Below are 14,204 nucleotides of genomic sequence, written 5' to 3' on the forward strand. Positions count from 1 at the left end.
CAATGTCCAGAAACACATCTTTGTGAAGCATCCATTCGTGGGACTGAGTCAAGAATATGCTCAGTGTATCTTGTCACAATGTTTTGACCTGAGGGAATGTAAACTGCCTTAAGAGTCACTTGAAACTGCCATCTGTTCACATACCACATCACTGTGGTACTGTCTGTAACAAGAAACCTTGAGATGTCCTGAGGAGAAAAGATGAAAAGCCTGAAGCACCAGCAGAAGAGCTCTCATCTCTTTTACAATGATGTGCGCTGTTAAAGATATGACACCTCCTGCACCTCTAGGGAGCCACAAGTTGCTCCCCAACCCATGTCTGAGGCATCTGTGAAGAGCTCCTGAGAGGAGAGGGAGATGAAAAGGGAGCCCTAGACAGAGACAACTGCTGGATCCACCAGTGAAGTTCCTTCTTGAGACAAGGTAGAAGAGGAACCACAAATTTGAAGTGATGTACATGTTGAAGCCAAAATGAATTCAGAAACCAATGAAACTTTCTCATGTGGAGTTTGGCCACAGGAAGCATAGGGGTGGTGGATGTCATGAATCCCAGAGCTCTCAAATTCCCTAGATGTTACAGAGGCCAGAGGACAAAGAGTTTCAAAGAAGGAAATTAAGAGTCAAGGCCTTAGGAGGAGGTAGAGTTGCCAGCATATGCACTGTCTGAATCCTGCACCCCAGAAAAACATGATCCTGAGAAGGAGTCAAAAAAGACTTTTTGAAGTTTGTGAACCCTGGGCTTTGCAGAAGGGAAATGGCAAAATGAAGACTTTGTAACAGGATCTCTGGAGAAGAAGCCTGAAACAGGAGATTGTCCAAGTAAGGAAATACTGGGATCACCTGAATCCTGCAAAAAGCAATCATAGAAGAGAGGCATTTGGTGAATACCCTTGGGGCAGCAACAAGGTCAAAGGGCAAAGGAGAGAAGTGAAAGTGCTAAGGGTTGGGAGGGTGGCCTAATGGTTAAGGTGTTTGCCTTACAAACATAAGGTACAGGGTTTCAGTCTCACAGAGGATAACTGGCTAGGCTTAAAGTGGCTCGCAAGGGCAATTAGCCTAGTACTAATCTATGAACCTATAAGAAACAGAGAAATGCAAAAACTTCCTGAAAACAAGATTGATTGTAATATGGGGATAAGCATCCTTGAGATCCAGAGACACCATACAAGCCTGAGGAAGCAAAAGAGGGAACAAAGTCTGAAGGTACCCAATTTGAAATAAGGGCACCTTCAGAAAAGTGTTTAGATGAAAGAGTTCTAGAACTGGTCTCCAAGTACTCTCTTTTCTGGGTACTAGAAACATCCTGGAGTAAAAACCCCTCCCCCTTTGGAACACAGGCACTTCTTGAATAGTACCTCGAGTCAAAAAGTCCTAAAGCACCTCTGGAAAGCAGGAGAGCTGTTCCTGATGGGGCTAAAGAATAGGAGTAAAGGACTGCCAAACCATGAAATACCACTGGCAAATAATGGAAAGGACCCAGGAATCCTGAGCAATCTGTAGCCAAATAGGGGGGGACGAAAAGAGAGAGGAAAATGATTGGGAAGAATAGGATAGTCAGACAACACCTGGTTTATCTGGAAAAGGAGACTTATGAAGCACTGAAGTCGGAGTAGCCTTAGCAGGAGGAGCCTGCTTGCCACCCTTTCTGCCCTCAGAAGGCAAGATTACCGGTGAACAAAGGCTAGCTTATTGGGGTAGTTTCTCTGAAATTTAGGCACAGGAGAAACAAACATATTTAAGTTCCTGTAAAGCCTTGTCCTTATCCTGAAGGGACTAAAACATATCAGCAACAGTTTTACTAAACAAGTGTTCATCATCAAGAGGGGCATCCATTAACTTAGCCTTAATATCATCAGCCAAAGGTTGAAGCCGAAGCCAAGAATACCTCCTCAGCACCAACCCAAAAGCAGCATCCCTAGAGGAAGCATCTGTTGCATCACAACTACACTTGATGGAATGAGCCACTAAGGAGGAAGTCCTTAACAGGGAAAGAGTAGAAGCTTTACCCTCAAGAGCATCAGAAATAACTTGACAAGCCTGGGACAGGAGAGCCAAAAAGTACCTAGACATATGGATCTGAAAATTAAACAGCCCTAAAGGCCAAGGTAGCAGAGGTGCAATCCTTCTTGCCTAATCTTCCCATGGTCCACGCTATCTATAATCAGAGGGCAGTAACTTGGGAGAAGGTAGCAACTGAGAGGGCTTGTCAGAGGCTACTGAGACAGCCAAGGAGTCAGCACAAGGACACTTGTATAAAAAGTTGCAGTTTTCAGGCACCCTACAGAATCTATCAGGTTTCTTGGGAGCAGGGAGCTTAGAGTCTGGAGCCATAAAAGCACTGGAAAATGCATCCAACAATACAGACAAAACAGGAGGAACGACAGAAGGTGTACAATAATCCATCTGCAGCAACTGAGTCTCCTTTATGTACCTCAGAGACCGGAGCACAATCCCATTTACAAGAACTCCCATCATCCTAGAAATCATGTCCCCAAAAGAAACCTCTTCAAAGGGAGTATCAGGACTAGTAGATTCCTCTTCCTCTGATCCACAGTCCAAAGGAGAAGGAATCTGAAAAGAGTAAGCAAGGGGTTTCTCATCAGAATCCAGCTCCTCCTCCTCAGAGGAATCCTGTTCCCTGGGTCTTTTTAGGGGAGTAGCGGACCAAGGAAGGTCTGGAACAGAAACTCCCCCAACAGGCTTCAGTGCCATCAAAGCACTAAACAAGCCCTTAGTGAAGGTCTGCCATTCACTCTGTGGATCCTTAGCAGCAGAAAAATGTTTAGTCTTTTCCTTTTTCTTCAACAAGACATCTACCTTACAAAATTTGGAAGGCTCTGACCCAGGATGGCATTCAATGATGGTAGTAAGGACGACTTCTCTGAATAATACCCGAGGAACAACCCTAGGCCCCTCGGAAACAGCCGTGATTCTCCCTGAGCATCTGAAATTGACCTCTGCAAAGGCTCCTCAGATGCGTTTAAAGTCTGATCTCCGCCAGCTTTCAACCCGGTCACAGCAGAGGAATCCAAAGACAAAGCCGGGCAAACCTCCAGCCATTCACTCACCTCAGGAAAGATGTCCAGTGCAGACTGAACAGCAGAAGATTCTGGCCTAGGCTTCTTGGACTTCTTCACCGACAGCTCTCCCTCAGAGCAGAAGTACCCTCCATTGTGTCTTTCACAAGAAACTTGAAGACACTGATTCTTATGATAATGTGCCAAAGACAGTCTACTACGAAGGGTTTTAGGTACAAAAGCTTGACAAATGGAACATGTGTATGGTCCTGAGAGGCACCCAAGCAAAATAGACATTGGTTGTGGCGGTCTTTCTAGGAAATCTGTCTCCCACACTGGCATTTACCCTTCTTGGACGATGTGAAACCCCACAAGCAACAATAAAAAGGACAAGTAAAAAAGAACCCCAATGGAGGCACGTATCTGTAACAGCTTGGTGAACCAGCAACAGAACGGGTGTTCAGATAGACGATAAAGAGATGGCAATCGGACCGACAGCAAAGAAGTTCTGAGGATGGCATGTCCAGTCATCACCTTTACACACCACACTACACTACACAAGGAGCACATGCGTCAACATATGGAGTACCTTAAAGCAACCTAATGGCTTTGGTATACTGGCTGGATGTCGGGCTGCCCTTAGTAGGGAATCCCTAACTTAACGAACAGAGCATCAGTGAAATGGAAGGATATGTCTTCCACCTTAACTTTCTGCGACTCCTTCAGGGAAGGTACAACAGCTGTCGATGACTCAGTCACAAACCTACTGTCAAACAAGAGCTGTAAGCTGTGGTTCTCTAGACAAATTTTTAAACGCAGATGACTACATAAAGTCTTAGGCACAAACACCTGACAAACAATCCCTGAAATCATGTCCAGCACCCAGACAAAAACATTTAGTATGGAAATCTGTGAATAATCCACCTCAATCACATTTTCCTCTCTTTGATGACATGTACAAAACTTATGATGTACAAAAACAGAAAGAGGAGGGTTCACAGCAGGGATACAGATCCACCCAGCAGTAAAGAAAGAGGCACAAACTGTATAGCTGACAAACCAAACCTGAAGCAACAGTTCAAGTTTTGGTTGATGACAAGAAAGTTCTGAGGTAGTTTGTATCCATACATCTTTTACGTACTTTTGCTTCTATTGAGCCAAAATTATATATCAGACATATGGTGAAACAGGAAGGAGCCCAAGCTTTGGTATGTTGACCAGATGTACAGCTATCCTTGATAGGATATTCCATCTGTTAAATACTACTACAACAGTGATCATGGAAGTACATGGCCCTTTTACAAGTGTCCACAAACAATTTCCAAATGAATCAAACTTGTAGTCAAAGGGGAAACAGCAGATGAGATGAAAGTGCTGCTGCTGCCTCCAGAGTATGCAGCACTGAAGGTGAAGATGAAGGTTGTAGTGCTTCACTCTCCTTAACTATCATTCTAACCACTCACCTGTTTAAACACTACTCCACTAGTGATTTTTCTTTCCCTTTATTAATTCTTTCAACCTAACACTACCCTTCTGGTGATCTTTTCCTTTCTTAACTTTCAATTTATTTCAATATTTACAAAAAAGTATGTGTGTACATATCTTGTAAATTACTGTTTCTCTCTCTGATATTGCAACTTCCCACAATTTAGTCGGTTTCTGATTTTGCTATACTGTACTGTAAATTTTTGTAAAATACTGTGCAATCATAAATGTGTTTGTGAAGAAAGAGTTTTTCACCCAGCCTCTGCTGAAAATGGGCTCCTATCCCAGTCGGACTTCCTCAGTCAACAAATGTCAATAAATACACAAAATAATAAATAAGTAGAAAAATTAAGTGCCAGAAACCAGTCATCAATATCAACCATACTAGTCAATATATTGCCCACAACTGGGTGAAATTATATAGAAGCTGAAATGTTACCTATTATTGTCCGTTAAAACTGACAAGCTCCATACATGCCAGCAGCAAGGGACATGACATGGACTAGTCCAGGGAGTATGCCCATGAGAAGTGCAATAAGCAAGCCCAAAGCCTGAAGGTTTAACTACCATTACAGCACCCTCCGGCTGGATTAAACCTGATGCAGGTTCAGAAAGTAAAACTCCCTTAGCATGCCTACCACCAAACGAGAGAAAAAAGGGAAAAAAAAAAAGAAAACTTTTTACACTTGAGACTTCTCTCTTTCTAAAACTGTACTGGACTCTTTTCATTTTCCAGTTTGGCTCAAGTACTTCCATTTCTTGATTTTGAGATGATGTAATACAATATGTAGCTTCCCTCACTTTGGCAGTGAGTGAAAACTTGGCCTCTGTGTTAGTCAACTTAGCCCAAAAATTTCCTAAAAACCTTTCTACAGCTTTTCATGGCTTCAATGAAGGACTTAAAATGGAAGAATCACTGCACTTTATGCTTGCTTTCCAATGTGATGAGGGGACCCCCTCAGACCAACAGGGTAGTTTCCTGCAAGAACTTCTAGACAGCTAAACAAAACTGATGAAAACTGATAACTATCAAGCCTAAAATATAAATATTTAAATTAAACATAAAATATAAAATAAACACACACTTTCTTTAGCAAGAAATCTTTGCAATGATCATCTTGGGTAAAGTCTAAAAATTAGGGAAAATGACTGAGAATGGAGATTTAGGAGAGTCCATGGATGTAGGAACTGGCAGAAATGATCTCGACAGACATCAGGCTAGGAAAGACAGTACACCTTGCTTTGTAGGTCTACGCAGTTACAAATCTTCTGTAACAAATTTTCAGAGATTAGAAAGGTGTAGACATTCTACAATAGTGCTTGTGTAAGAGTATCACTGTTGAAAACATTTAACATGCTCTCCCCCAGTCACCCTGGCTCCACACTATCACCTAACAAACAAAACCAACAGGTAAGTGAATTATAGCTGTTTCAGAAAGACTTTCATACATTACATGAAAAGCATGCACAAAACCCCACAAAAAAACTAAAGTAAGATTAACCAAACAAAAACAAAGATTAATTGGATCATGTTACCTTTCCATCAGCAGATTTGTTTTCTACCCAAATCTCTTCAATTTGTTGTAATGTAGGGGGTGCTGGTACTGCAGGAGCTACTACTGGAGGCATTCCAGGTGGAAACATCATTCCTGGGGGAGGTGGTAAGCTTGCCATGGGAGGTGGTGGCATAAAAGGAGGCCTCTGTATATGCAACAAAGACTACTTTAACAAACAATTCGCACAATAAATGCCAATAAAATTCAACATACGAGAACATTATAACATCCACCACAGATCCAGTTTAGTATCCACAAGATGTTGATACCACAGCTAGAAGCCTCCCAACGGTACGGCACAAACCTCTTGCAACAAGAATTACTTACATCTAAGAAGCAAGTGAAATGACAACTATAAATGTAACCAAGCATGTCAAGAGTGCAGATTCTAGGTGGTATATACAGTGAAATCTGCAGTCCATCAGATGTGTTTTCATTGCTTATTCCCACTGCATGCTACTCCATTGGGGCACTGTGCATAAACTTCAGCATATTCATGCTGGACAAGTTAAAACCCTCACTGACCCTGACAGAAAATGGCACCACTCCTGCTACTTGACCCTAGCCACTGAGGAACAACTGGGCTGCAGGGCTCTTCTCCTAGAGGGAAATGGAACAAATGTGCTGTAAACATACGCTCTGAAAACATAGTCTGAAGCAAATAGTAATATATATAAAAAAAAAAAAAACTCCAGGTACAAATATTTGTTTGTTATAAAAATTTTCAACAGCAGCAACCTTTTCAACATACAGCCACAAACAAAAATATATACTCTTTGCATTAAAATACTTCATATTTATACAAAAAGAAAAATCTTTATAAGGAATTTAAAAATAGTCTAACAGAACTGTACCCCTGGAGATCAAAAGCCTTTCTCTGTGCAGGGCAGGTAAAATAAAATGGCAATGAAGTAACCTGCCCTTCCACCTCTAGCAGACATGACATGACTTTTAATCATTAGCTTTGACAGGTCATGGCCCTGCTCTCTGCTATCAAGATACATTTATTATGAATAAAAGCCACCCATCATCTTCCATTTTCTGCTGCTGCCAGCCACCCTGCATGCCGAAGTGTGACTGTGCATCTCTTCGTCGACTTCTCTGTACCTTACAGTGCTTTGGGGTTTGTGCTGAAATGAAAATGTTAAGTAATCTCCAATCTTGCATGCCAACATGCCAGACAATGCCCGCACACTGCACTTGTCGATTAATGATGGATTCAGTGGAAGGCTGGTTAAGGCAGTTTAATCTTACAAGACACTCATCTATTTATCTGTAAGCAGACTGCCACAAACAGTATGTAGGCAACACATCTGGAAAGTTTTTGAGTTTTTTTCCTCTGTATCATGGTATGGTTTGCAAGGAGATTTAATTGCAGTTCAAAAGCATACTGTAAAGCCTGAAGGAGGAAGCTGATGGCTGGTTGATCCCAACAGTTATATCTTGGGATATCAGTGAGGACATGCTTGTTATTTTTGTGCCCAGCTAAGTAAAGAGGTCAACACAATCTAAGGGAACACCTTCAAGTACACCCTGTGACTTCTGTATGCAATATGCTTCGGTTGCTGTTTTAAAGCTTATTTAAAAGACTGTTTAGAGGCAGTCATGTGAAGTGAGGTTAAGGCATTCGGGGCATTTAGTTTTAATTCGGCAAAAATGGTAATATCAACATAACCCAGACATCTAAATCTATACTTTACACCTTGCTTTAGGCATACAGAAGAAAGTACAGTTGTGTACACTTACCATAAATGCAGATGTTCGAGTGTATTCACTGTTGCAGTCATTACATTTGGTTAATCTGCTGGCAGGTTGCCCTCAGTCGGCCTGAATAACAAAGTCTTGTCCTGCGTCAGTTGCTGTCTCTTCTTCCATGACGTCAAGTCATCAGGGGTATAAAGCATGCAGCCGATGCCATTTTAATCAGTTTTTCTTGCCCCGGATGTCAGGTGCCCCCCAAATGGGGAGCAAAAAAAAAAAAAAAATATATATATATATATATATATATATATATACATACATATATATATATATATATATATATTAATCTGTAAATATATAAATGCACTTTAGAAACATAAAATTTACTCTCAACTAAAAGCAAATACACCACAAAGGCTTTTGAGTACAGTGAAGGAAAGAGAAGGTATAGAAAGGGGGTTGGCGGGTGAGTAATACGAACTGCAACAGTGAATACACTCTAACATCTACATTTATGGCAAGTGTACACAACTGTTCTATGTTCTTCGTGTTTCACTGTTGCAGTCATTACATTCGAGTAGAATCCCAAAGCTATGGATGGGAGGATGGAACTAAACAGCATTAGGAGCTGCTATAAAACCCTGCAGGACTGCAGTGGCAAAGCCTGCCCTGGATTTAGAAAAGAGAGGTAAATGATAATGCTTTGTGAACATATGAACTGAGCTCCAAGTAGCAGCTTCTAGAATGTATCTGGTAGGGACCCCTCTGAGAAAAGCTGCTGAAGTAGAGGCAGCCCTGGTGGAATGGGATCCGATCCCCTTGGGCACAGGTTTACCATGGTGCAAGTAGCAGAAACGAATGCAATGGCTTATCCATTTTGAAATAGTCTGCTTTGATATAGCCGTCCCCTCTGATCCTGCAGCAAATGCCACCAGTAGTTGCTCAGATTTTCTTACAGATTTTTGTCCTGTTTAAGTAGAATCTTAGTTGTCTGTGTACATTCAATGAAAGCAGAATCCGCTCCCCCTTGTTCTGCGGATTCAGGAAGAAAGTTGGCAGGTGAATGGTCTGGTTAAGAGCCACACTGGATACCACCTTAGGCAGAAAAGAAGGATTGGTCTTGAGGGACACCCTGTCCGGGTAAAAAATAATGAAAGTCTCCACTGCTATGAGAGCCTGTAGTTCTGAAACCCTTCTAGCTGAAGTGACTGCCAAAAGAAAGGCCAACTTCCAAGAAAGAACTTTTATACCCACAGTAGCTGCTGGTTCAAAAGGAGGTAGGGCGAGTTTTTCCAGCACAAAATTGAGGTCCCATGCAGGAGTTGGCACTCTCCTGGGAGGCCTTACATTTTTGGCCCCTCTGAGGTACTGTTTTAGCAGGGGATGAGAAAAGAGGGGAGGCTCTGTGTTGTAATGAGCTCAGATGGCAGAGGCATGGATTTTTATTGAAGAAAAAGATAGGCCCTTGTCAAGCATCTCAGTTAAGTATTGTAAAATCTGAGGAATATTGGGTTTTGCTGTGTCTATTCCTTGTGCTTGGTTCCAAGCACAGAATCTCTTCCATTTATCAGCATATGATTTTCTAGTACTAGGCCTTCTGGCTTCCAAAATGACATCCATCACAGGTTTCATAAGAGATGTGGTTGGTAAAATATGTGCATTAGCCATGCTGCAAGATTCAGAGTTTGGAGCTGAGTGTGCAGAATTTGATAATTCTTCTGAGACAATAGGTGAGGTGTTTGAGGCAAGTACCAAGGAGGAAGGTGGGACATTCCTTAGAAGCGGGTACCAGTGTTGGCGAGGCCAGTCCGGAGCAATTAGAATCATTTTTGTTTTTTCCTGTCTGACCTTTAGTAAGACCCTGGAGAGTAGAGGCAGATGGGGAAAGGCATAGACTGATTTTTTCCAGCTGAAGGATAGAGCATCCACTTTCCATGTTTTTTTTGTGAAGAGTTCTTGTGCAGAATTTGTCCAACTGATAGTTTTGGGGAGAGGCAAATAGATCTATGTCCAGGCTTCCCCATTTTTGTGTTAACATGCTGAAGATTTGTGGATCCAGTTTCCATTTGTGCGGGTCCATAAGATTTCTGCTTAGGTCATCTGCCGGAGTATTTTGCTTTCCTGGCAGGAATTGAGCTTGAAGATGTATTTGGTAAGTCAAGGCTGTGTTCCACAAGGCCATGGCTAGTCTGCAAAGGGGGTAGGAGTGGGTACCCCCCTGCTTGTTTATGTACCACATAACTGTGGTGTTGTCAGTCTGTATCAGTAGTTGTCCTGGATGAACTAAGTCCTTGAAGGCTGTCAAAGCATTCTGAACAGCTAGCATTTCTTTCTGGTTGATATGTAGATGCATTTGGTTTGAGCTCCATTTGGCCTGAATGCATCTCCCTGCCAGGTGGGCCCCCCCAAGCATAGTCTGATGCTTCTGTAGTTAAAGTTTGGGTGGCAGAGGGTAGAATAAATGACTGTCCCTTGTTTTGGTACATGTCTCTGCCCACCAAAGAAAATCCTGTTGCAGGCAAGGAATGAGAGGAATCATTGTTTCCAGGCTGTGGCAAACCATCTGGGCAGTTGTATTCAAGCTTGCACCCAGGAATGTTATATCTTGAGAGGGTACTAGTTTTGATTTCTTTTCGTTGACTGTGTACCCTAGGCATGTTAGAAGTCTTTTCACAAACGCCAGATGTTGAAGAAGAATGTCCTTGTCCTCTGCTTGAATTAGACAGTCGTCCAAGTAAGGGTATATTTGCATTCCTCTTTGTCTGCAGAATGCAATTACTGGTGACAGGCACTTTGTAAAGACCCTGGGTGCAGTAGATAAGCCAAAGGGCAGTGCAGAGAATTGGTAATGCATTGAACCAGCCTTGAATCTGAGGTATCTTCTGCACGACTGTCTGATTGGTACATGCAGGTATGCCTCTCAAGTCACAAGCCAAGCGTTCTTGCCCAGCATGGGCAGAAGCAGCTGCAAAGTCAACATTTTGAATTTTGGAATATCCAGGAATGTGTTCAGAATAGATAGATCCAGTATCAGCCTCCAGGCCTTGTCCTTTCTGGGTACCAAGAACAGTAGAGTAAAATCCTTGTCCCCGCTCTTGCTCTGGTACTTGCTGAATGGCCCCCATGTCCATGAGGGATGAAACTTGTTTTTGTGCCTCTGCCCATTGATTTTTTGGCAGATCTGGCCAGCCGTTTGCCTTTGGCAGAGTATGGAAATGGAATTTGTAGCCTTGTAACACTATATTTAGAACCCATTTGTCCTGGGTTATAATGTGCCAATTTTGAGCAAAAAGTGCTAATTTTCCCCCTAAGGGTGCTGCCAGAAGATAAGTGCTTGGTGCAGTCAGAGGAAAGTCATTGGGACTGTTTTCTGTATGTTTGTGCTTTATCTTTTCCAGCTTTGGAGGTAGAAGCACCCCATTGTTTTAACCGGTTATAACCTTGCACCTGGGATCTGCCCCTTGGGCATCTGGATCTGTCCCTTTGAGGTCTGTAAAAGACAGAAAAGGACCAATTTTTTGTAGGCCAGTGTCTTCTAAACCTAGGCGGCTGTACTTGTAAAAACTCTAACAGTTTGCATAGATTTAGCTTTGTCTTCCATTTTCTTTAACATCTCTTCTGCCTTAACACCAAACAAAGTATCATGCTGTAAAGGTGCATCTAGTAAATTAACTTTAACATGATCAGGCAGATTTTGTTCCTTTAACCATGCATGCCTCCTAATTACAGAACCCGTAACTGCGGCCCTGCAGGAGGCCGCCAAAGAATCAAAACCACATTGCAAAGTATGCTTTCCAGCTTGTTCAGCTGCATGCAATAAATCCTGCATTTCCTTGTTTTCAGCACATTCAGAATTTATCATCATTTTCTGTTTAAGCAATCTCATGAGATGTTGCTGATACATGAGCATACGAAACTGGCAGTTTAATGCCCTTATAGCCAAAGTTGCAGATGTGTAAACCTTTTTTCCCCCATCTGTCCAGTGCCCTTGAATCTCTGTCAGAGGGGTTTGGGTTTTTTGCTGTAGAAGCCTTAACTCCCTTGGGACCCTGTGAAATAGTTTCTGGGTCAGCAGCATGGGTCAGCAGCAGGGTTTTTAAAAAGAAATTTGAGAGAGTCAGGAACCCTGTAATATCTGTCAGGCTTAACAGGAGGTGGAGGTAAGGAGTCAGGGGTCAAACTAGACTCAGAAAACACATCATCTACAATGTCTAACACAGGGGGAATAGCTAGAGGCCTGTGCTGTGGAAGTAAAAGGAAATCCCTGAGCCTCTTTTTAGATTCTGAAAAATCTTGGCTTTCCCAGTGAAAATGCTCCCTCATGGTATGCAAGGTTTCCCCAAAGGAAAAATCCTCTGGAGGGGATGCTGAAGGTATAGATTCTTCAGCATCAGAATCCTCATAGGGGGGCAAAGAGTATCCCTGATCAGAAGAGGAATCAGAAGAACTAGAAACCTGAGAAGAAGATTCATAGTCAAGTCTCTTGCCTAGGCCTCTTATCAGGAGGGGGATGGGAACCCCTGATCAAGGTAATCAGGTCTTCGGCCATCTTGATCATCTGTTTTCTGGGCATAGTGGCCTGTACACATGGCTCATGAGTTTGTTTATTTGCTTTAGAAGCTGCTTTAGTCTTTGTCTATGAAGCTGAAGTCGTTTTTATGTAAAGATGCTGTGGTGTGAATACACCCTCAGAAGCCGGCATCTGCTCAGTGGCTCCGGACCCATCTGAGGGATTAGAGTCCGAGGCTCCAATACTTTTGAGTATCCAGCGGCATGGCAGACTCCACGTGGGAGTCGGTAGCGGCCTGCGACTCTAAAGTAGCGGCCGTCAGGGACTGCGAAAGCGCCTCACTGAGAACCGGCAAACTGGCGACTGGCTTAGGAGAAGCTTCATCGGTTTTGGGCTTCGGTTGTTTTTCTCTATCCTTTTCTTTGCGTTTTTTGTAAACTCCGGTAGTCTGATGGCTATCCGACGACATTTTAAGATAATTAAACCTGCTACCAAAATACTTTAAAGCAAAAGTACACCGATGCTTAATAGTACGCTGGTTAAATCTAGCACAAAACTGACAACCAGAAACGTTGTGATCAGGGCCTAGGCAAGGAATACAGTAAGAATGAAAATCCTTATGAGGTATTTGCTTTCCACAAGTAATACAATTATTAACTTTTTCTGACATCGGTCTGGAGCAAGAAAAAAGTTTCCCCAATGGGATACTTGGCTTTATTGAAGACTGTGGTTCTGAAACTCAAACACGAAAATTTCAGGAGTCGGCCGACCGGCACTTGCGAATAGCTTCTGCTTTGGGCACCGCACGGCAAGGAGGACTGAAGAAAATCGTGTCGGCTGCTTCTTTTATACCCCTGACGACCTGGTGTCAGGGAAGGGGCGACAGCGGCCGACGCAGGACCCAAGACTTTGAAATTCAGGCCGGCTGAGGGCAACCTGCCAGCAGGATTACCCAAATGTAATGACTGCAACAGTGAAACACGAAGAACATCCATATCTGTCGAGGCCAGAATGGGGCAATGAGAATTATCCTGTTTGACCTTGCTGGCTTTCTTTAGAAACTGGAATACGAGCGGAATTGGGGGAAAGGCATACAAAAGACTGGAGGGCCAATCACGAAGGAAAGCATCTTTCGGCGACTCCCCCAGAATGGGGATCAGGGCAAAGTACCTGCTGCACTTGTTCAGGGGGGAAAGCAAAGAGGTTGCAGCATGGCTGACCTCACTAGCAGAATATCCTTTCCGCCACTAAAGGATTGAGAAACCACTCATGAGGCATTAGAATGCTCCGGCTCAATTTGTCTGCAATCACATTGGAGCTCCCCAGAATGTGCACTGCAATGAAAAAGTGGTCAGATGAAATCGCCCATTACCATACTCCGAATGCTTCTCGACAGAGGGTAAGGTCTGGTTCCCCCTTGTTTGCTGATGTACCAGACTACTGACAAGTTGTTTGTCTGAATCCCAATAATTCCCGAAGAAAAGGTTTCTTGGAATGCTTGCAAAGCTAAGAGCACTGCCCCCATCTCTAGAACACTGATGTGTAAATTGACCTCCAGCTGGGACCAAGTGCCTTGGACTGTCTTTCCCAGATAACCCCCCCCCCCCCACACACACACACACACACACACACACACACACACACACACACACACCCCTTATCGGAGAGGCGACATGGTCACGGTGGCTTGGGGTTGAGGAAAAACAAAGGATATAACAAAATTTTGGTGGAGTGAAGCCACCAATTCTGGTCTTTCTTACATAAATTGGTAATCATTACTAGAAGGGACATAAGCTGATTCAGTAAAGAGCATTGGGAAGCCAAAAGCCACTGAAGAATCTGCATGTGATATCTCGTAAGTGGAACTAAAATGGAGGCGGACATCGACCTTAGGGTCTGTAGCAGTAGTCTTGCAGTCACCTTTTTGCTGCGAAT

At 43.1% G+C, this 14,204-nt stretch overlaps 1 protein-coding gene across 1 annotated transcript in view; it reads right to left on the reverse strand.

Moving 5' to 3' along the window:
- Positions 1-5,531: 5,531 nt before the first annotated feature.
- The window catches only part of LOC122800349 (transcription elongation regulator 1-like), a 123,734-nt gene continuing 115,061 nt past the window's right edge, over positions 5,532-14,204 (reverse strand). Inside the window, exons 4-5 of the mRNA XM_044069798.1 lie at positions 6,039-6,203; positions 5,532-5,537 (exon numbers count right to left, since the gene is read on the reverse strand). Coding sequence (XP_043925733.1) covers positions 5,532-5,537; positions 6,039-6,203 — 171 coding nt within the window. The remainder of the gene's footprint in view (positions 5,538-6,038; positions 6,204-14,204) is intronic.

Source organism: Protopterus annectens, chromosome 4.part0 (assembly GCF_019279795.1).
Source record: "Protopterus annectens isolate FY-2018-M chromosome 4.part0, PAN1.0, whole genome shotgun sequence".
Classification (NCBI taxonomy): Eukaryota; Metazoa; Chordata; order Ceratodontiformes; family Protopteridae; genus Protopterus; species Protopterus annectens.